General features: G+C 39.2%; 1 protein-coding gene and 1 pseudogene across 1 annotated transcript in view; both read left to right on the top strand.

Moving 5' to 3' along the window:
- Positions 1-2,660: 2,660 nt before the first annotated feature.
- Positions 2,661-21,646, top strand: part of LOC104408618 (melanopsin-A-like) — a 26,558-nt gene continuing 7,572 nt past the window's right edge. Inside the window, exons 1-6 of the mRNA XM_010018308.1 lie at positions 2,661-2,774; positions 10,879-11,021; positions 12,944-13,077; positions 14,291-14,494; positions 18,184-18,355; positions 19,237-19,401. Coding sequence (XP_010016610.1) covers positions 2,748-2,774; positions 10,879-11,021; positions 12,944-13,077; positions 14,291-14,494; positions 18,184-18,355; positions 19,237-19,401 — 845 coding nt within the window. The 5' untranslated portion in view covers positions 2,661-2,747. The remainder of the gene's footprint in view (positions 2,775-10,878; positions 11,022-12,943; positions 13,078-14,290; positions 14,495-18,183; positions 18,356-19,236; positions 19,402-21,646) is intronic.
- LOC104408707 lies at positions 16,636-17,314 on the top strand (annotated as a pseudogene).

Here is a 21,646-nt window from a genome sequence, read left to right as displayed (position 1 = left end):
ACCTCTAGCTTGCAAATGCTTAGCATTCACAAAAACAGGCCCCAGAGGCTAAGGAAGGATATCAAATCAATAGCCCTCTTTGGACTAACATCCACTTCTCACTGGGAAAACTTTCTTTCTCTCCTTTCTACTGCATATTCTTTCATAATATACTCTTGAGAGCTGCTGTACTAATCTTATTATTCTATCTGGAAAGTACACCATCACCAAATCTAATGAATCAGGAAGACACATAGATTCTATAATGTCCAATTTACTTTAAAAAATATTAGATTTATTCCATGATTTGATTACTCTGCCAGACACATTATGAGTTCCCCTAACAGTAGCAAAAATTGAACGCTTACAGGCTAATTGGAAATGAAATATTTTTAGTGCATTGAGTTGTTATTAAGGTGAGAGGAAATAAGAAAGAAAAATGTAATCTGTGACCCAGGAAAAAGAAAAGCCTAATGTACAAGCTGTATGTAAAGAGAGTGAGTGTTTGCATTGCACAAAACTAAGACATAAAGCGGAAAACTAAGTGGATTTGAGCAAAGAAAATTAGAATACCAAGCCAAAGAACACCTCTGACCGAGTATTTATGCCTGTCCTTGAAGATTATATGTCTCAAACTTTATATCTTATCAGTTTGATAAGAGCAGGATGTAACTGTACAGAACTTCTTTGAACATAAAGTTCACACAAATCTCCCATTGCCTCCTTTCTTTGCACTTCATAATTAAAATATACTTTCTTCTCTGTTCTCTTGATAAGCTTAATTTGAAGAAAATACAATTTTTTGACAGTTTCACATTGTGGCTTTCTGTAATGACATCTCCTGCCTTTTTAGTAGTAAAATGCAAAATTACCTTCCAAAAGCGTCCTGTCAAAATGTCCAACACCACTGTTTGCTGCCTCATACCTACAGTGTGCAAACACTGTGTGTCCAGGAATACAGTGATACAGTGATGGATTTGGAGTTCACATCAGTGTCTTTTGAAGTTCATACCACTAATGTCATATCCACTATTGCCCTGATATTCATGTGTCTGATGTCACACGTAGAGAAAAGGGGAAGAACACACCCTAGAAAATGACCACAAAATTTCAGACACTGACAATGTTGAAAATCGTTTAGTGATTAGCCACCTCTGGGATGAGTTCTGCCACAGCTAGTTTAAATCTGGCTTGGTTGTGTCTCCCTAACACTGAAGGGTAGAGATACTCAATGAAATCTCTCTGCCTTTCACAAGTCGTCTCCTCATAATTATTTTTAAGATCTCACAGTCTGAGTGCCCGTAGAGTCTAAGAGGTGTCTCCTCTGGTTAATGTTTGGTGGCCTGGTGACACAAGGTAAATGCTACATGCCTTGAATGACTATCAAGGAAAGGGAATTGCAGCACTATACATGAGTGCCTTTGATACAAGGCACAGCTCCTGTTCATGCAAAGAAATGTAATCCCTTTTGCCCCAGTTTAAGGTTAGGTTGTGCGAGTGCTAATTTAAGGAAAAGTATGTGAGAATGGGAATCCACACAGAGCTGGAGGAATACAGATCCCACTGGTACTATAACAACCTTCTCGCAAGGGCCTCCAGGAACAGTTCACACCATCTGTTTTTATTACCAGCTGCAACGAAGTTAATAGCTTTCATTAGGGTCATTTTGACAGTGGGTGGAAGGCCTAAACTCTCTGATATTCAGGCTGCAGTATCTGCTGGAACAGCTTTTTCACACTCTGTGCTTAATTCTCTATTGCAATTAAACTTCACTTTTCCACAGTAATGGGCCTTCAACTGTGAATACAGCAATTCGTATCTCTTTGCATAGTGCAGCGTAAAGGAAGATTAGTGTGAATAAGAATCTGTTCATGTACACGCTAACTAAAGACAACTGTAAAAGAAAGGAGACAACTCTTGAAAGAAGTGTTATTTGCTGTTCTCTGCCTCAGGTATTTGCCTGGGTTTTTGTGGTTTTATTTATTTATTGTTTTAACTGAAGAGCTGAAAAGGATGATGTCAGTGGGTTTTATCCCTAGTTTTTGTTTATTTTTAGAAGTGGACCAACAAATAACTGTGACCTAAATTCTACAAGACAGAAGTGCACACAAGCACATTGTTAAATATCAGAATCTATTCGAGTTCAGCCAATTTCAGCAGAACTGTACACATACATCTTCTTTAAAAGCAGACTACAAAAAACTAATCTACTGATACAGTGATAATGAGCAGTAAAGTCATTCTTTTAACTTCTTTGTTTTCATATGTAGTTATGTGGATAACATAGATATAGCATTATAATTCAGACATAAAACTGCCAAAGGCAAAAAAGAAAACAGTACTTTTAAGTCAGCATCAGTTTTATATACTTTCATTAAAGTGAAGCTGGAATCTGCATGGAACAATCTTCAAACTGGGCATGTGCAGACCCTGCTGTCTCCTGTATTTAAATGGAAGCTGCTGCTGCTGCCCTTTGCTAAGCTGAAGATGAGTGAAGCAATCTGAAGCTCTAGTGAGAAACTCTGCACTGGACCTCACATTATTCCAGAGAATCTAACAATCTGCTTTACACACATATAAAAAGGTAAATTAGCTGACCTAAATTCAGAGGAGAGCTTTTCTTTCTTTCCTTTTCTTAGATTTTGTTCATGTGAATAATCAGCCCATTCAAAGGGGGAATCTCTTGTCCCTTTGAGGACCCCAACTGCACCAAAATTGTGGAGTCCTTCAACGCATGGAATGACTTGGAAGCCAATGCCTACACACTGATGGACCTGCCTCTTAGAGCCCCAACAGTAAGTGTTTTCTGTGACTAAAAGCTGTAGCAAGTAGTTCTGCTGGCAAAGCTGGCATTTGTAGAACTGTAAATGGACATTTAAGGTGCATGTACACATTCGATGCTGTAATGCAATAATGAACAACATAATGAAAGCTTTAAAATCTTCTTTTCATTCCTTTATTTATTTACTGCAGAAAGGACTGTAGAAGTAGTGTTTTTCAGCAGAGTTACATGGGCAGAAGACAGGGAGGAATGGCTAATGGCAAAGCACACCAAATATGTTGCAAACTGTCAAAACAACATGTTCTTGGGCATTAAACAGCGGTTTAGCAGTTCAAACACAACACTCTCTTGTGTTACTATTCAAGATAGAAATCCCCATAATTTCTGTAACAGTCTGTAAGTGCAGTGGAGTGTAAATGTTAAAGACTCGTTATTTGCAGTTACCCAAGAGATCTGTTCAGAAGGCTTTCCCGGCTAAGTTCTATCAAAGCTCTTTTCTCAGCTGTTAAGTACTAAACAGAAAGAAAAATTCCGTAGAATTGTGAAGGTGAGACTCTATTATGATGACATTTCAGGATCAAATTCCTTTGGGCTTGCTAAAAATGTTCTCCATTCCTACCCCACAAGCCCAAACCAAAGAAGTCAGAAGTCCTCTTCCTGTTGTGTATCTCAGTCTACTATTAGAACTACAAAGTTTTGTTCACCTGCTGTTTACACAGAAGTCTGTTTAAAAGAAAAGAATAAAAACCTTAAAACGAGCTAATTTTAAAAGCTTTCCACATCTGAAATTCAGCTTAAATTCTTGATGTGGTCACGACAGCTATTTTGACATGGCCCACATAACACAGTAGCACTTTAAAATTATGTTCAAGTTTCAAACACTCCAGAAGGTTTTATGCATATAGGATGTTGGATTGGGTTTTTCAGTTTGATCTTAATTTATAATGAGGGATCAGTAAATATTTTAGTATTTGCGTAGTAAAAATGCAGTCTGATTGTTTATTTTTTAATAAAAACTGGATTTGTGCAGGGTCTTACAGAAAAATAAACAGAGAAGTGTCCTGAGCCAAGGTGCTTACAAACTAAATTAGATGGGTAACATATGAAAAAGGATAGCAGAACACAGCAGGGAGGGATAAGAGGGACTGGACAGTACATAGGAAAATGGAAAAGGATTCTGGGGACAGAGTGACTTACATTAGAAAATTAGAAATGGATTTTTTCCTCATTCTGCTGAAAGAGATAATTAGCTGTCTGTTTCCTCTCTCTAGGCCAAGTGAGTGTAATTTCAAAGTTTTGCATTTTTATTCGACACAAAGATCGGTTTAAGAGAGTTTCAGGACTGAAAGCAATATGTGCTGCTTGTGGTTGAGATTAAATCCGGAAGATAGGATATAAAATCTGCTATCCAAATTGCTCAACAGGACAAACATCATCTATGGAAAGCCCTGCTGTCTACTGGAAAGAAGGCTTAGCAGTTGGCGTCACCCTGCTGAAACCATAATTGAGGCAGGATAGCACTCCTCTTTGTGCTGCCTGTCATCACAGAGTAAATGCCTACAGAGGCAAGCTCAGAAATCAAGGCAAGGAACCATAAAGAAAAATAAGTGTTACCAGTTGTTTGAAGTCCCTTGTAGGTAGGCAGTATCAACACTGCACCTAGAAACCCTGGGAAATTACAGTATTTCTATTCTGATAATTTTTCTAATCTGTATGATTTGCCATAATGTAAAAGGCCTAATGCTACCATAGGTTGTGTAAGTCCTACTGTGTAAATAAGTGGCTTCATTACCTGTATTTGTAAGAAAATTAAGAACAAAGAAACTGGATACATTGCCAAAATCAATGTGGGACTGTTAAAACTTGTTACGTTTTGGAACTGGGCTCTGTTCCATTAAAATGTTCATTCTGCAAAACCAATGCCTACAGTTTGAAACCAGATGAATTCATAAAAGTAGTAACATAGCAGTCCCTATGCCCCTTTCCTTGTGTCATTTTACACCAAATTAGATACAATCCATCCAATGTCCAGGAAGAGGTAGCTGAAAGATGTCCTTGTCCTAGTCTTTTCTGTTTCTGGCTTTTGAAACAATGTCACCAAAAAAAAAAAAAAAAAAAAATAAAAAAAATAAAAAAAATCAATTTATCAATCAGAACCAGCACTGAAGTATGTTCAAATCCCCAAATGACCTTATGAGGATTTCTGCTTTCCCTGTAAGTATAAACTAAATCTTGCTTTATACTCTTGCCATTGGGAGAACATGAGGAGTGGGCTATATCAAACATGGTTTTATATTCAGTAAAAGTATTTACATTCATGGCCTTGCTCCTACCATCATCACTGTTAGCTTTAGTAGAACATCAATAATCAACCTCTTCAAGTGAACACTTAGTTAAGTGATATGACCTTTTTCTTACTCTGAAAAATAACAGGTTTTTTTTTTTTTCCCTGGTATTAGTTGAACTGTATTGCTTGCATGTTGTCATTTCGAAAATGGTATGTCCTCTGCTAGAAGTTATTCTGAGATGGTGTGGTTTTAGTTTGTGTTGGGTTTTTGGTTTGGTTTTTTTTTTTTGCTTGTTTGGGGTTTTTTAATAAATTACAAAATAACAATTTAAAGAGTTGTCTGTTTAGGAAAATGTGTATAATAAACAGATTCCCAAGACAGAATAGATGCAGGTGTCAGATATTCCTGGGGTTTATATGTGATCTAGACTTCCTTCTAACATGGCCAAATCACTTAGGACTCACTGCTTTGTCTTGGACTGCAAGGGAATTCCTTTATCCTTTTAACTCTTCAGACCAGTGTTTTGCAGGGTCTTGACAAACTCCAGAGTGAAATGCAAGTTCTACCCTACACTGATGTTCTCTGTGGCTGATTCATTTTTACCCCTTTCTCTGTGTCCTGGATTCAGCGCTTAAACCACAACACTCTGCTTGCACCAAGCCTTAACAGAAAGGACAGGGCACTGTTCTCTTCCCAAAGAAGCAGGCTGCTCCTCAAATTGGCCCTCCAGAAAGAAATCTGCTTCCCTTGTAACCAGTTGTGGCAACAGCCCATAAATATAGAATGAGGCTCCATGTTGTGCTGCAGCCTCCACAGACAAGGCCAGAACAGAAAGGACTCAGATGTATTTATCTATCAAACACTTCCTTTTCTCCAAACTCCCAAAAAGCATTTTAAATTTGTAAGTCTCAGTTAAGTTTACTGAATGATAACTGAAAACATGGTCAGTTCTGTTTTAGCTGTTTTGTTGCAGGCAGTAGACAAGCATTCCTTAGCAAGAACAGTGAGCATTTTAAGAAGGCAGATTGCATTAAACCTAGCTGTTTCCCTCTATTTTAGCGTTTTCACAAAGATACACTTAAATCTGCTGGAAGGAAATACACTAATGCAGGGCAACTTCATAACTTTGTAACTTCTTGCCACTGACTCTACTGAGGCAAATGATGAGTAGGATTTAGAAAAGGATTACACCTATATCTGGAGAATAAAAATATCCTCCTCTAAGATTATCCTTTCAAATAGATAGTAAGCCTGTTTCAGGGTACAAATCAACTATTAAGACTTTATACTGAAAATTAAATTCCCACATCACTGTTCATTATGCATGTTTCACAGCTCTGTGAAACACCCAGCTGTGGCTAAAGGCAGGCTAGTGTTCTGTCAGGAATGCTGCTCTGAATCAGTGTGACACTTCCCAAGTTCCTGACCACACCAAAATTATCCATCTGATTCTGCAAAACTATCGTGTAAATAAATAATAAATGACATGCCTATTGGAGATTATAAACACAAATTCTTTTATAGTTCTAGCAAAAGGCCATTTTTCACATACACTCAAACAGTATGATATGTTCTCCAACTGACTCTCTGTACTTACTGTAAAGAAATTTTGTTACATTACAGTTACTACCTTGATGTCCTCTACAGCTTCCATGACCGTTTTGTGCTTGCTTGAGAAATGTGCAATGTTTATATCGACTGTCAGGAAGTTGGTGCTTCCCAGTGAATTGTTTCCTACAGAATGAATATCGACCTAACCCACCCACAGCACAGCTGGTCTGTGGGTATACTGGCACCCAGTGGTCTAGAGCCTCAGGTGCAAGTATCTTCTACTTGTTGACTTGGGAAAGCTGTAGTCCATTGTCCATCCACTGGAAAATGTCCAACCTCTTAGCTTCCAAGTCAGTTTCTTTGTGCATTTCGTGGTGCTTTGAACCAGGTAACGCTAAATAAACTGTGTTTTCATATCACTTGGAGGAGAAATAATGGAGTGCTAGTTTTGCCTGTTTGTTTTTTCTATCTTCGTTAGGAGGTGATTCTAGAAAGAAGGCTGAATAGAAAAAAATGCAAGGCAACAATACTGTGTATTATCAATGCAATTGAAATACTTGTTCAGACTATTCTCAAAGGACAATTGCTACAGTCGAGATTGCAACAGTGGGATTTTTATTCTGCCCTGCCAACTAAATATTCATATCATGGGGTGAAAACAGAAGACAGAGGCTAAATAAGGCCCATCTGCTGGAGAAACCAAATAGAGAAAAGCTTTGGGAATTGTCTGATCTCTTGATTATCCTGCTGACCTGATTTCCTCAAGCACTATCTTTTTCTCCTTGTCCTTTCTTTTGAAGTACAATTCCTGTAGAAGATACAGAACTGAGAGTGATACAGGCAAGTGTTTTCATCTTCATCTTCTAGTAAGGAAGCAGCATGAATGCAACTTAGTGATGAACTTGAAGTGGTCAGGTCTTATTTAATGTCTCGTCAGTCAACTAGTACCTTTCTTTGACTTAAAGAAACTTTGAATCAGTTTTGTATTCCAACAAAACCAGTGAAATTACTTTTTTTAATGACTGACTTTTCCCTCTGTCCTGGATTCAGCAGTAGCAGTCATTTTTCTCCTTCTTAGTAGCAGGTACAGTGATGGGATTTTGACTTTCAGCCTGGGAACAACACTGATAACACCGATGTTTTTAGTTGTTGCTCAGTAATGTTTACTCTGACCAAGGACTTTCTCAGTCTCATGCTCTGCCAGGGAGGAGGGGAATCCGGGAGGGAGCAGAAACAGGACACCTGACCCAAACTGGCCAAAGGGGTATTCCATACCACAGCACGTCATGCCCAGTATATAAACTGAGGAGAGTCACCCGGAAGGCCAGATCACTGCTCGGGTCGGGCTGGGTATCGGTCGGCGGGTGGTGAGCGGTTATGTCCTTTTCCCTTGTTATTTCCCTTGTCATTATTATTGGTAGCAGTAGTGGTTTGTATTATACCTTAGTTACTGGATTGCTCTTATCTCAACCCGTGGGAGTTACATTCTTCCAGTTCTCCTCCCCATCCGTCCGGGAGCAGGGGAAGGATGAAGGGGGGCAGTGAGCAAGAGGGTGCGTGGTTCCGAGTTACCGGCTGGGCTTGAACCACGACACCCTCTTAGAGAACAAACAGAATTGGACCCTGCGCTAAAAATCCCAGGCCAACAGGAAATCCACACTAAAATGTGAATTTATTCCTCTTTCCCACAGACCTTTCTTTTCCCCCCATATTACTTACGTCCTATTATGGCTCCACTATAAATATAATTCCTTTATTTTTTTCCTGTCCCTTAAATAACCTTTTATCTCTTGTGATTTCTCTGTGCATCTATATTTACCTTTTAAATTTTTCCTTGTCCTCAGTCCTCCACAAATTTAATTCAAATTAAAGCAACTTTAATCTGTTCTTTGTAGCCAAAACAAGCTCCTTTAGTTGCTTCATTTCTTCTACCTTGATCCAGTTCTGATTAAATGGATAGCTACAAGGAAAAACATCAGAAATCTCCATTCCATTAATAATCATAATGAACTCTCTGTAGAACAGCAGTTAAAATACGTTCTAGCCACAAGGCTAAGGAAAAAAAAACCAAAAAAACCCAAACAATAAAAACAAAACAAATCAAAGAAAACCCAATCTCATTTATTTAAAACACTTTTATCTCAGACTCTCCCTCTCCACTTGCTATTAGTATGGGATTTTTTTAGGTTATTTTACTGGCAGTGTGTTAAGCACAGCAATTTCTACCTAGGCAAGATGCCCACTGTTGTTGGTGATGTGACGCCAACTTACACTTTGCTGCAGGAACCTAAACAACAATGCCATGATTCTGTTATTCAGCTAATGTATCAACTTCAACATTTTGCTCCAATTACAGTAACAGCCAGAGCCACATTTTCTTTCTCTAAGATCAGAGTATTTGTCCAGCATTTTATTGCTGCTAGTGCAGAAATCCAGGGAGTGCTTTCCTGTTGTTGAGGATTGCTGCAGGCAGACCTTCAGCATGCAAGCAAAGACAAACTTCCAGAATTCCGAACAGTCCTGGGGTCCACCTCCTGCTATTACCACACTTGTTTTAAATATACACTGTCTCTCATAACTTCTGCCCAAACTCACAGATGTATTCAGAAGTAACGTCTGCCTCTCTTGTCTGAAAATACCCACTGCCTTTGATAACTGGGGTATTGTCAAAGGCACTTCTGAGTTGCACTCTGACTGCAAATACCAACTACTGCATAAACAACTGCAGCATAAAAGGGAGAACTTCATATCTACCCATGTGCACTTTCCTGCTTTCCTACCAGCAACCTTCTTTTTCCCGGGAAAGAATGACTGCACATGACAGCTGTACCACCACCTGTCAGTACTTACAATTCAAAAGAATATATCCAGCCTCATAACACTGTTTGAGCTCGATACAGGCACAGATTTTGATACGGGCAATTCCCTGGTCCTGGATCCTAGGCCACAGCCAAGTTGACAGTGTTCGTAGTAGGGAGGATACAAACGATTCAAAATATTTCCTGGGCTCTTCTCAATCCTGGTGTGATTCTTTTAGCTCAGTAGCTGAGGAATGCCATGGCTGCATCTTGCAGGCTCGAGCTATGAGCAGTGGCATTGCCATGCCATTCCATAGTGACTGCCACCCTTAATGAGGTAAGCCTGGCTATGAAGAACAGACAGGATCTGTCCATGCAGATGAGTGAGAACAGGACTTGATATTTGTCATGACTCCATTAGCTGGTTGGAGCTGATGCCAAGACACGTTTAGGACAGTGGCAGTTGCACAGAGGTGAGTGTTTAAGTCTCCCTACCTGACCTTATGGCAAAAGGCTGCAGAACAGTGACGGTTTGGACAGCTGTTCTCTCCTCTTCAAGGTCTATCAGGTCATTCTGCCTCCTGGAAGCAGCCTTGTTTGCTTCATTACTAATCTGCGTCACTCAGCCTAAAACTTGTTTTTAAATTATTTAAAAAGTTTTTTAAATTATTATTTAAAATGCTGTTGTCTTCAGACTTGGCTACTGAATTTTGCTGTGAGTTATTAGTTGATTAAGACACAAATGCTTTCATTAAGTGATTTATCACATCCTTCACAGAGAGCAAAATACCTTAACTCAGTGTAGAGTGAAAACAGGACTGGTACGGAAACCATGCATATGGTATAAAGGATTTGCGTTTTAGTTTTTCTGATCCTTAATTTAGTTTCCAAGTAACTCTTGTTGAATGCTGCCAGGCTTTTGGTAACTGAGTCTTGAGGGCAGCTCACAACTCAGGGTTATTCATTGAGAAATGAAATGAAATAGCCATACTACTAAAGGAATAAACGCATGTTTATCCATAGAAGATCATTTCCACTTACTTAGAGAAATCTAGCCAGTGATGTCAGAGGAAAACAGAAATCGTACTTCACAGCTACAGAAACTTTCCTGAAATGAAAACTACAGAAAACTTACTTGTTTAGCACTGCATTACTTGATGTCAGATGCAATGAAAAGGGTCTCTCTTTTTTCTTCTCTCTATCCCTATCTTTCTTTTGGGAGAGAATTGATTGCCTTTCTTCATCAAAACTCTAAACCAACAGTAAAAATATAAACAGCCCTTTGACATTTGCACTGCTGATGGCATATTTATCTCCTGAAGATGATCAACAGTAAATGTAATTTAAAACTAATTAGCTTATTCTTTTTTTTGCTTGCTGCTTTTTTGCATTCTTGACCATTTCCTCCTCTAGAGAAGCCCATGCCAGTTTATTTAGTAAAGTCTGACAATATACCTGTGACCTCTTGTTTACTCCACAGAAGATGACAGTGCAAGATGTGCCTGGTGCCTTTCCTACAGTGGATGTCCCAGACCATACCCACTATACAATTGGGGTAGTCGTTCTTATAGTGGGAATCACAGGAAGTCTGGGTAATTTCCTGGTCTTCTATGCTTTCTGCAGGTATCTGTCTTTTGGATTTTTTAAAAAATACTCAGATTTATGAACGTTAACAGTACCTTGCCTGTGCTCTGCAAATGCAGCACAAATGTACTATCAGACTACTATGCAGACATAGTAAAATGCACCAAGAAACATTGCTGTAGGAAAAAAAAAGGACAACCTGCCATTTCTCTCTGACTCCCTCTCATTAACCAGTAGCCATAGGAAAATTGTTAGTAAAACCGCAAAGAACCACACAGATATGTCAAGCAATAGAAAAGCAGCCAAAGCAGAAATCATGCAGTGATTTCTTTTTCTGTTGGCTGAATTGTGTCTGCACTGGACTGATGGGATGTTTTGCACCTGTGTCTCCCACGTATCTTCTCTATTTTAGAAGTTCTGTGTACTACTCAGTTTCTTTTCCCACTCTGTTCCTTACTGTCATGTCTCTTGTTTTCACATTTTCTAACACTTGGCTTATTTCCTTTTAACTAAAGCCACATTCCAACTTTTATATCTGAAGAAAATTGGATCTCTGACAACAATGTGGTATTTTCACCATTCCTGTTTTGTCATCCTGTTTCTGTTTTGTCACCCTTGGGCAGAGCATTGGCATGATATCCAGGCCAGTAAGCTTCTACTTCATCATTGATCTTTAGGAACTAATTTAATAGACTAAAATAACAGCAATTCTATGATAATTTGGCTGTGTTAACTTGAATCACTGGAGTGTGGGTGAAAGTAGTCTGGGTGTTGAGCTTATATTTCTGTGGTGCATTAAATGGTAGGTATCAGTATGTGCATTCAGAGTAGATACCAACAGTTCAGTGTGAACAATATGGCCTTAAGAACAGAAAGGTGTTGGCATGCAGACCACATACGTGAGGATGAAGTACCTGAGCTAGCTTAGCTCTTTGGCTGGTCCCATACAGGAAATCCAGTCATGGCAGTTGCAGTTCCACTGACGAACATTTGTCTTTGTTTGAAGATGTTGCGAAGACAGAAAGGGATATCGATTGCAAAGTAATAAGTATATCAGAAGTTTGGATAACACATCAGATGCCTACAAAGCAGTCTCAAGTAATGGCAAACTGTAAGACAACCAGCTGCCTGAAACAGAAATATATTCAGTAACTAACTTTGCAGACTACTGAACAAATACAAGAGGCCCATAAACATCTACTACTAATATCTCCTTGCTCCTAAATTGCAAATAGGCTACAGCAGTCCTAGCAATTGATTCTGGATCAGTGCAAAGAACTCATCATTTTTTCTGGTATTTTTCAATTGTGTCTCAGATTGAAAATTAGAGAAAGGAGCTAAAATATTACACAGAGCTCCCAAACTGCAGAGCTCTCAAGTGAGCTTATATGTGTACCCTTTAAAACACTATACTACAATACTGTGAGTAATGTACACAGGCAGGATACACTGAAGGGCTACAGATCTCTTTAAAGTCAGTGTCTGGGCAAGTGAAATGAGAGTCACAGGGAAGAATGGAGGTAAACCAAAATGCTTGATGTGGTACATGTGAGTTTGCTTAATCCCTGTATTTGGAAGTCACTGCTGATCTTAGCAGTGGAAAATGCACTCGCCTCCCCTGCTTAACATGACCTAGATCCAGAAATCCATAGAGTACATCACTTTAATTTCCTGTTAATCATGGACATGCAGTGCACTGGGTCAGAATATTTAAAGAACAATACAATTTATTCTCATCACTGAGCTGGTTATCAAAACAATCCTCTAAAGTGCACAGGAGTATAATGGTATAAAACTGAGCCTTGCTTGTGTTCTTTTGTGAAGGAAATGAGAAGCACTCTGCTCTAGCTTTCTACATAGTGTGCCTTGATATTCGTGAAGCTGACAAGGCTCACAGGAAAGAGCAACAACATAATTAACAGTGCAGCAGTGTTTAGCAACATTCTTTCTGATCTCTTTAGGAGTAGGAGCCTTCAGACTCCAGCCAACGTATTCATCATCAATCTAGCTATTAGTGACTTTCTGATGTCCATTACACAGTCTCCAGTTTTTTTCACCAACAGCCTCCACAAACGCTGGATTTTTGGTGAGAAAGGTTTGTACATATTCTTTATAAGATTATCAGTATGTTCTTATCATAGTGGCAGTTAAACTTTTATTTCCTTACCCTCAGGTACACTTACAATGTCGAGAACATTTTTCAACATTGTTTCAGCGATGACACAAAAGTTTCTTTGAACATTTTTATCTGTGTGCAATAAATATATTCCCAGCAGGGAGAGGAAAATTACATCCATGAGGTAGATACAAAGGTGACATTGGCAACATAAGGCACAGGACTGGTCTTCTTGCCAGAATTCTTCTCCAGTTATGTCATAACTTAGCTCTTAAGTTTCAAGAAGCGCCATCCCATAACACACCAGTTTAAAAGCTCTTCTAAATAACCTGCTCTGGGACTTGCACTTGGCAAAGTGAGGTAAGATAGCCTGGCAAAAGTGAGTTTTCACAACAGAAATATTAACAGAACATTTCCTGTGCAGTAAGATGTGGAATGAAGGTGCCTTCATTCTTCATATGTAACTGCTGTAAAAGGAAGACTAGTATTTGCCTCTTGAACAGGTACCAACAGAGAGGAAGGTGAGAGAAGTAATGTTGCTATTTTGATCTCTGATGACCAAAAGCATGTTTTTTTTTAGTTCCACAAAGGGTTCAAGAGTACATATTAAAATAAAAATCCAAACCACTGCTTTTAATCTCTAGGCTGTTTCAATAATTAAAATAACTCATTAATGTATTCATAGTCTGCATATTTACTTCAGCAGAATCACTCATTAATATATTCATAGTCTGCGTATTTACTTCAGCTATGCTGACCTTGAAATATAAATGATTCCATGGTATCAAAGTAGCTATAATCCACTGTAAAAAAAAAGCAAAACAAAACAAAACAACAAACAGCTGTTTCTACTGGAGCTGCAGTAAAACTGGAGTTAAACAAGCTACTAATGGACTGTTAAAACTATCTCACTAGAAACATCAGAAATCAGTGAGTGAAAATACGTTAAGTGTCACTGTCTCCAGCAATTCAAGCAAACAAAATCTTTGAAGTTTATCTCCATAGATAATGTAATTGGTAAGATAGACAGCAGCTTTGAGATAGCATTTCAACTGCAGCAAAACTGAAGTTCCACTGCTTTACAAATTCCAGAAGACATTAGTTCACAAGAAACACAGCCTTGAACTCTCCCAGAAATTAATTAGCACAGGTAGATTAATGTCACTGCTACTTCTGTCATCTTCATTGAAAGGCTGTGAGCTGTATGCCTTCTGCGGAGCTCTTTTTGGCATTACATCTATGATCACTTTGATGGTGATTGCCTTGGACAGATATTTTGTCATCACGAAACCTCTGGCTTCTGTTGGAGTGATGTCTAAGAAGAAGGCCCTAATAATCCTGGCAGGAGTCTGGCTGTACTCACTGGCTTGGAGCCTCCCGCCCTTCTTTGGATGGAGTAAGTTAAATAATGGAATAAAAGTGTTTTTTCCCTTATAGCATTGGATTAAAAACCAATTACAGTTATAGAAGAGGGTTGAGTTAATGCTTGCATATTAGGCTTGAATAAATAGATTTGGAGAAAACTGACAAAAAACGTATTGAAACTGATCTCTAACCAAAAGGAAAAAAAAAAAAGTGTATTATAGTATATTATATGACAATGGCACTTTTCCTTAAGCTCATTATTTACTTAATAAAGAACAGTAGATAAAATCAGTTGCAAAATTGGCTTTGGCAGGATGCACCTGTCTATTTTCCCATGCCTATTTCCACTGAACCAAATCCAATGATATAAAAGTGAAATAATTCACTTAAAAGAGGAATACAATTCGAGTATTTTTTGCAAGTGCATCTTCAGTAAGTCTTGACTATGTTCTAGATGGGCAGATTGCACTAGGTTTTGGTCCCATTCTCCACTCAGCCATTGGTATCTTCACTAAGGCTTCCAATAAGGATGTCATTTAGTAACTAATTAGCTTTTGTAAATGTGAATCTTATGCCTCCAAATTGGATCACAAATGCAGCATCTTGATCCTTGCAACTTGTAACAAATAGAGTTTGTTATTATTCTTCATTTCAATCCATCTCACTACCATTATTTGTTTCGTATGAGTCATCAGTTTCAGTCAGTAAGTTAGAATGAACTCATCATTGAAAACTTTAGCCCATTATTGCGCTTCCTAATTCCAGAAGAGAATGTGTCAGCTCAGCTGAGGTAAGAACACAGAAATGTTTGACTTTCCCAAAGGATGCTGCAACCAACTCAGTTACTGAGTAGTATTTCAGCAGAATTTTGTTATTGTCTTGTTATTGTGATTCTGGTCCCCCATAAACATGAAGTATGTTTAAGCAGGCAAACTGCAGTGATGGGAGAAGCAGCCTTTAATTGAATGAGTAGCTATTGTAACAACAAAATGACAATATAGTCTTAGATTCTAAATTGGAGAATGTAAAATAGTTGCTTGAAGGTGTCGTGGTTCAAGTCCAGCCGGCAACTTGGAACCACGCAGCCACTCGCTCACTCCCCCCCTCTTCCTTCCTTCCCCCGCTCCCGGATGGATGGGGAAGAGAATCGGAGGAATGTAACTCACATGGGTTGAGATAACAGCACTCCAGTAACTAAGGTATAACACAAACCACTGCTGCTACCAATAATAATGATAAGGGAAATAACAAGGGGAGAGGACACAACCGCTCACCACCCACTGACTGATACCCAGCCCAACCCGAGCAGCGATCTGGGCCTTCCAAGTAACTCTCCCCAGTTTCTATACTGGGAATGACGTGCTGTGGTATGGAATAGCCCTTTGGCCAGTTTGGGTCAGGTGTCCTGTCTCTGCTTCCTCCTGGCTTCCCCTCCTCCCTGGCAGAGCATGAGACTGAGAAAGTCCTTGGTTGGGGTAAACATTACTGAGCAACAACTAAAACCATCGGTGTTATCAGCGTTGTTCCCAGGCTGAAAGTCAAACCCACAGCACTGCACCAGCTACTTAGAAGGAGAAAAACTGACTGCTATAGCTGAACCCAGGACAGAAGGGTGTTGTTATCTTGCATATACCCACAGTACTAACTCTCATACTTCAGTTAGATGCATCTGAGCACATCTGGTGCAATATTTTTAAGAGTTCAACAGAAAATATAACAGAAAACAGTGAAAATTAAAATAGAAAGTTAATAAGATACTGCTGTTGACAACTTTTTTACTTAACAATTTGACACAGTTCCTTTAAGGAGATTATATTTCATATCAGGCAGAATATTATGTATGTATGATGTATTTTCCTTGTACTCAACTATACTTCATGACAAAATTAATTTGATCTGCACAATAAATCTTTCTCCTTTGCACAGTAAATTTCTCTTGGCTGCACAAGCTTAAAAAAGTGGTAGCTGTAGCAATCAGCTTCATTTCACTCCTTGGGAAGACAGCAATTTGACAGGAAAGGGAGATATTTAAAACCAATACAGGCCCAATCCAAGATCGACTGAAGTGTTTGGGGAGATGCCATTTAACTATGTTGAGCTTTAAACAATATTCAGGAACTGAATCGCCGCTCCCTCTCGCTGCTGCCCCCAGGCAAGCCTGGTCAGCACGTCATGGCCCTCGGCTGGCTCGGCTGCCTCTGTCTCCTGCTGCTCTGCCTCTGTGGGAAGGCTGCCACCATGAGGGACTTCTACAAGATCATGGAGGTGTCCTGCAGCACCTCGCTCAAGGACATCAAGAAGGCCTACCAGAAACTGGCACTGCAGCTTCATCCTGACAAGAACCCTGACAACCGCATGGCACAGAAGTTCCAGGACATGGGGCTGCCTATAAGGTGCTGTCAGATGAGGAGAAGAGGAAGCAGTATAACGCATATCATGAGGAGGAATTGAAGGATGGGCACCAGAGCTCCCATGGAGACATCTTCTCACACTCTCTGGGGACTTTGGATTCATGTTTGGAGGTAACCCTTGCCAACAAGACAGGAACATTCCCCAAGGAAGTGACATCATTGTGGACCTGGAGGTTACATATGAAGAGACTTTGTAGAAGTTGTCAGGAACAAGCCAGTGGCCAGACAGGCACCTGGCAAATGGGAATTGCCATCAGGAGATGAGGACCACCCAGTTGGGTCCTGGATGTTTCCAGATGACTCATGAACTTGTTTGTGACAAATGTCCAAATGTCAAGCTTGTGAATGAGGAGTGAACACTGGAAATGAAGATAGAGCCCGGTGTGGGGGGTGGTATGGAGTATCCCTTCACTGGTGAAGGAGAACAAAAATCTCACTAGAGAGGAGAGAGGAGATAAATGAAGGATTCATTGCAGCGATGGAGTCTGCTTGTACACCTGCTTCATTTTCACCATGGGAAACACCCCAGGCACCACATGAGCACTGCAGGCAGTCTTTGCTCTCCTGGTTGTTCTTTCAACTGCAAAATAAAGTTCACCCATGTGTTTAAAATTCTTTAATTAAAAAAAAATAAAAAAAAATGAAGTGCCACAAGGATGATCGGGGGCTGGAGCACCTCCCATATGAAGACAGGCTGAGAAAGTTGGGGCTGTTCAGTCTGGATCTCATAGCAGCCTTCCAGTATCTGAAGGGGGCCTACAAGGATGCTGGGGAGGGACTCTTCATCAAGGACTGTAGTGATAGGACAAGGGGTAATGGCTTTAAACTTAATCAGGGGAGATTCAGGTTAGATATAAGGACGAAGTTCTTTATGGTGAGGGTGGTGAGGCACTGGAATGGGTTGCCCAAGGAAGCTGCAAGTTCTGCATCCCCATCAGTGTTCAAGTCCAGGCTGGACAGAGCCTTGAGTGACATGGTCTAGGGTGAGGTGCCCCTGTCCATGGCAGGGGGGTTGGAACTGGATGATCTTAAGGTCCTTTCCAACCCAAGTCATTCTATGATTCAATGAAACAAAATTATTCAGTTTTCTGATCTGAAGCCTTAGACTTCCAAACATACAACAGGGCAATAGAGTAAAAGAAAATAAAAAGAAGTGATTTGAACAAAGAATTGTATATCCTTTTAAACTCTTTTTCCCTTTATGAGAATGGGACTAAATCCCGTGCTATTCTGAGTAACTTCCTCTTCCTTCTGCACACAGAATAAGAATCACTTCATGGCTTATGCCTTTTCTTGTCTTTCTTTGTAGGTGCATATGTTCCCGAGGGTCTGATGACTTCCTGTTCCTGGGACTACATGACTTTGACACCATCAGTCCGTGCCTACACAATGCTGCTTTTCTGTTTTGTCTTTTTCATTCCTTTGATTGCTATCATATACAGCTATGTCTTTATATTTGAGGCTATCAAGAAGGCCAACAAGTAAGTAGCCAACAGTCTTAAGCTTTTATCCTTCCATTTCAGTGTCTGCTTATTTTCTTGAAACAAAGACTAAGAGAAGAAAATTGGGAAGATTTTCACTTTTAATTTGTATGCATGACTGAGACAGGAAACCAAACAAGAATTCTGTCAATAGTCAGCATGGTAAGAAGCATGATGCTTAGAAGGGCCATTCCTGAATTTGAGCCACAGCAGTTCAGTATATTGGCTAATGCTACAGAAAAGGGTATGAGTAGCAGCAACAGAAAGCTGAAGGATGAGAAATGACTACAGAAATTAACCAATCAAAAGAATATCAGAGACACCTAACAATGGTGTAACCACAACTATTCCACAAAAAAATAGGTCAAATTAAACTACAAGTTTGACAAAGGGTGAAAAGAGATAAACAGTTTAATCAAAGGCCTTTGAAAGAAAAATTATTGTTGTAAAAATAAAGGTCAATGTCTGCCACTACATTTGTAATCTGTAGGTATCTGTCCTGTAGGTATCAGTATATTTAGTCACACAGCTCAGAAGTACAAAGTGAGAGTAAGGTAGCAAAATCGGACCTACGGAAGCAAAGACTTCTCTAACGATATTTAACACAGCCTTGTTCAATGCTTGAATACCCAGTTTATATGGAAATTCTTCTGGTACAGGACTATTTTCTTCACTGAAGCACATATGAATTTGCCACTGATTAGTGCAACAAAAGTGCAACAAATTGTGAAGGACTGGTCACATATATACATTAACACACATTAAAAGTGCATGACACTTAGCATAAACTAGCATAAAGAGTACTTGTTGCTCCACTTTATGAAGCTATTTGCTCAATTCCCTATCTCCTTTTTTTGCTGTTGTATGTTCATTTCCCCTAGGTCTATTCAGGCTTTTGGATGCAAACACGGAAATAAAGAGTTCCAGAAACAGTATCAGAGAATGAAAAATGAGTGGAAGATGGCCAAAATTGCACTGACTGTCATCTTGCTTTATGTCATTTCCTGGTCACCATACTCTGTTGTTGCTCTGGTAGCTTTTGCTGGGTAATTATGAATGTATCAACAAAGGAATATTCAGTGAAAGCAAAAGGTGTGAAATTGTAGAAAACAGATGAAAGTCAAAGCTACTTGTCAAGTTTAATGCCTGAAGCACAGCCAAAACATTCACATATTTAGGAGTGACATTTAACAAATGAGGCACATGCTAGCTGTGATTTTTTTCTTAGTTTGACTTAAAAAAAAAGGTATGAAAAAAAGTGAAAAAGAAAACATAATATTACTGTGCTGATGATTTCTGAGTGCAGATTCTCTGCACTAAGATATTTGAACCATCTGAAATTTATTTAGTACCAAAATGCTAAATAAGGGGCCTCAAAAATCCACTCAGGGATTGATTCTCTTTTCTCCGCTTCTTTTACTTACAAAAGTCTATTCATTTTCTTGTGTTACATCAAACCGCTGAAATTTCTTACATGTATAAGCAAGTTCAAAATTAGTATATACTTGCACTGGGGAGCTTTTTGATGTTGAACATAAAAGATCACAAATATAAATAATCTAAGCATGTTCTTCATCTATTTAGTTGTCAGCATTCTATGCAGTAATTTCAACAAAAGCATGATACTATTAATACTGTATCTGTACATAGCTTGATACCAGACTATAGTTGATACAATCCAGTACAAGTAATGGATTGGGAGACCACATGCCTTGGCTCTATGTGGGTATTTCTCCCATGTTAACCTGTGAATTTTCCATTTTCCTGTGTTTCAGTTCGGCTTTTGTAAAACAGTGTGACCATCTGCTTTAGAAAATCTTGTCAGCTGCAAATCCTCAAGTGGAGGACTCCTATGATAGCACAAAGCACCTATATCTGTGTTTCTTAAGTCAGAAATAAACAGTAGCTTTTCCTAAAATTGACACACAGGATAAATTTACATAATATGGAACATTTTGGGAGGCAGGGTTGATTTTTGTTACACACCTAAGGAAGAGGCCACTGCAGGGCCTCTTTTCAAACATAGCTTAGGAAGGCAGCTTCCTAAACATAGAACTTCTAAAATCTTACGCTTAAGAAAAAATGCTAAGAGGATTCTCCCCCTTTGTATCTAGAGGGACAATTCCAAGCAGCAACAAACATTTTCTCCATGAAGGTAAACACATTCCTCACTCAGAAACACAAATCCTCAGGATGTGGCCCAGCATCCCATTTCCTATCACAGAGGGACTTAGGTACTCAGTACCCATCACTGGTGATATCTGACCAGCTAGAGAGAGAAAGAGCAAGACAAGAAATGAAGCACATCTACACTGCAGCACTACTTGCTCTAAGATACCGTCCCCCCCCCCAAATAATTAAAAAACTAGAAGATGCTTTAAGTTCTACATTTTAGCTATGTAGTAATGTCACGCTGTCCTGTATGATTCAGCATGTACCTTAGGATGATCAAGAGCCTGCTGACCTTGACTTCTAGCCCATGTCTCACACCAACAAAAACATGAACAAATGGACATTTTTGTAACTCTACAGTATGTGACAAATAAGCATTTGCAAATTTTGCTCATGAAGACATCTGGTGAGCAACACAGATTTATTCAGCTGCTTTTTTTTTTTTCCATTTCTCAACTGTGCCTTTTAGGCAATCCGTCTGGGATTTTTTTTTCAGAGATTAACAGACCAAGGCTGGAGGTGTCCTGTGGACATTTATTACAATGAACTTGGATAAAATCACTGTGTACCACAGATGGGAAGCAGACATGGAGTCTGTGGCCATAGTCTTGGACTAAAGACAATTCATTTGACAGAGTAACAACATACACAAAATGAAGGCAGTACCTTAATTTCTTTAGAAAATGTTCTGGATGGGGAATAATGAGCTAGCACATAGTCATGTTCACTAATATTATTGGTCTACAAGTTGTATTTCTGGAAATCGTTAACTTAAACAAAAACCTTTGTCACTGTTTCTGTTAGCTAACCTCTCTATTAGTCTTACCAAAGCATCATCTCTCTCATCTCAGGCTCAAAAACTGCTTTCCAGCAAGGTCATGCTGTTGTTTGTTCTCCAGAATCTCTGAAGAATTACACCTCTAACCAATGCTTTAGAAGTATGATTAGGAGAAACCATGTTAAAAATTGTATATGGAGAACATGCTTATCAGAGAAAAGCCTTAAATTACAGGTGAAATGACATCTCAACATTCAGGCAGCTGACAAAATGATTCCTATATCACCATTAGCAAGCCATTTCCACCTCATCACAGAGCATAAATATTCACATAGTATGAT

The sequence above is a fragment of the Nestor notabilis genome, unplaced genomic scaffold, assembly GCF_000696875.1.
Source record: "Nestor notabilis isolate BGI_N333 unplaced genomic scaffold, ASM69687v1 scaffold8490, whole genome shotgun sequence".
In the NCBI taxonomy this organism is placed as follows: Eukaryota; Metazoa; Chordata; class Aves; order Psittaciformes; family Psittacidae; genus Nestor; species Nestor notabilis.
The sequence above is the reverse complement of the archived record's forward strand: the minus strand, read 5'-3'. Positions and strand labels throughout refer to the sequence as shown.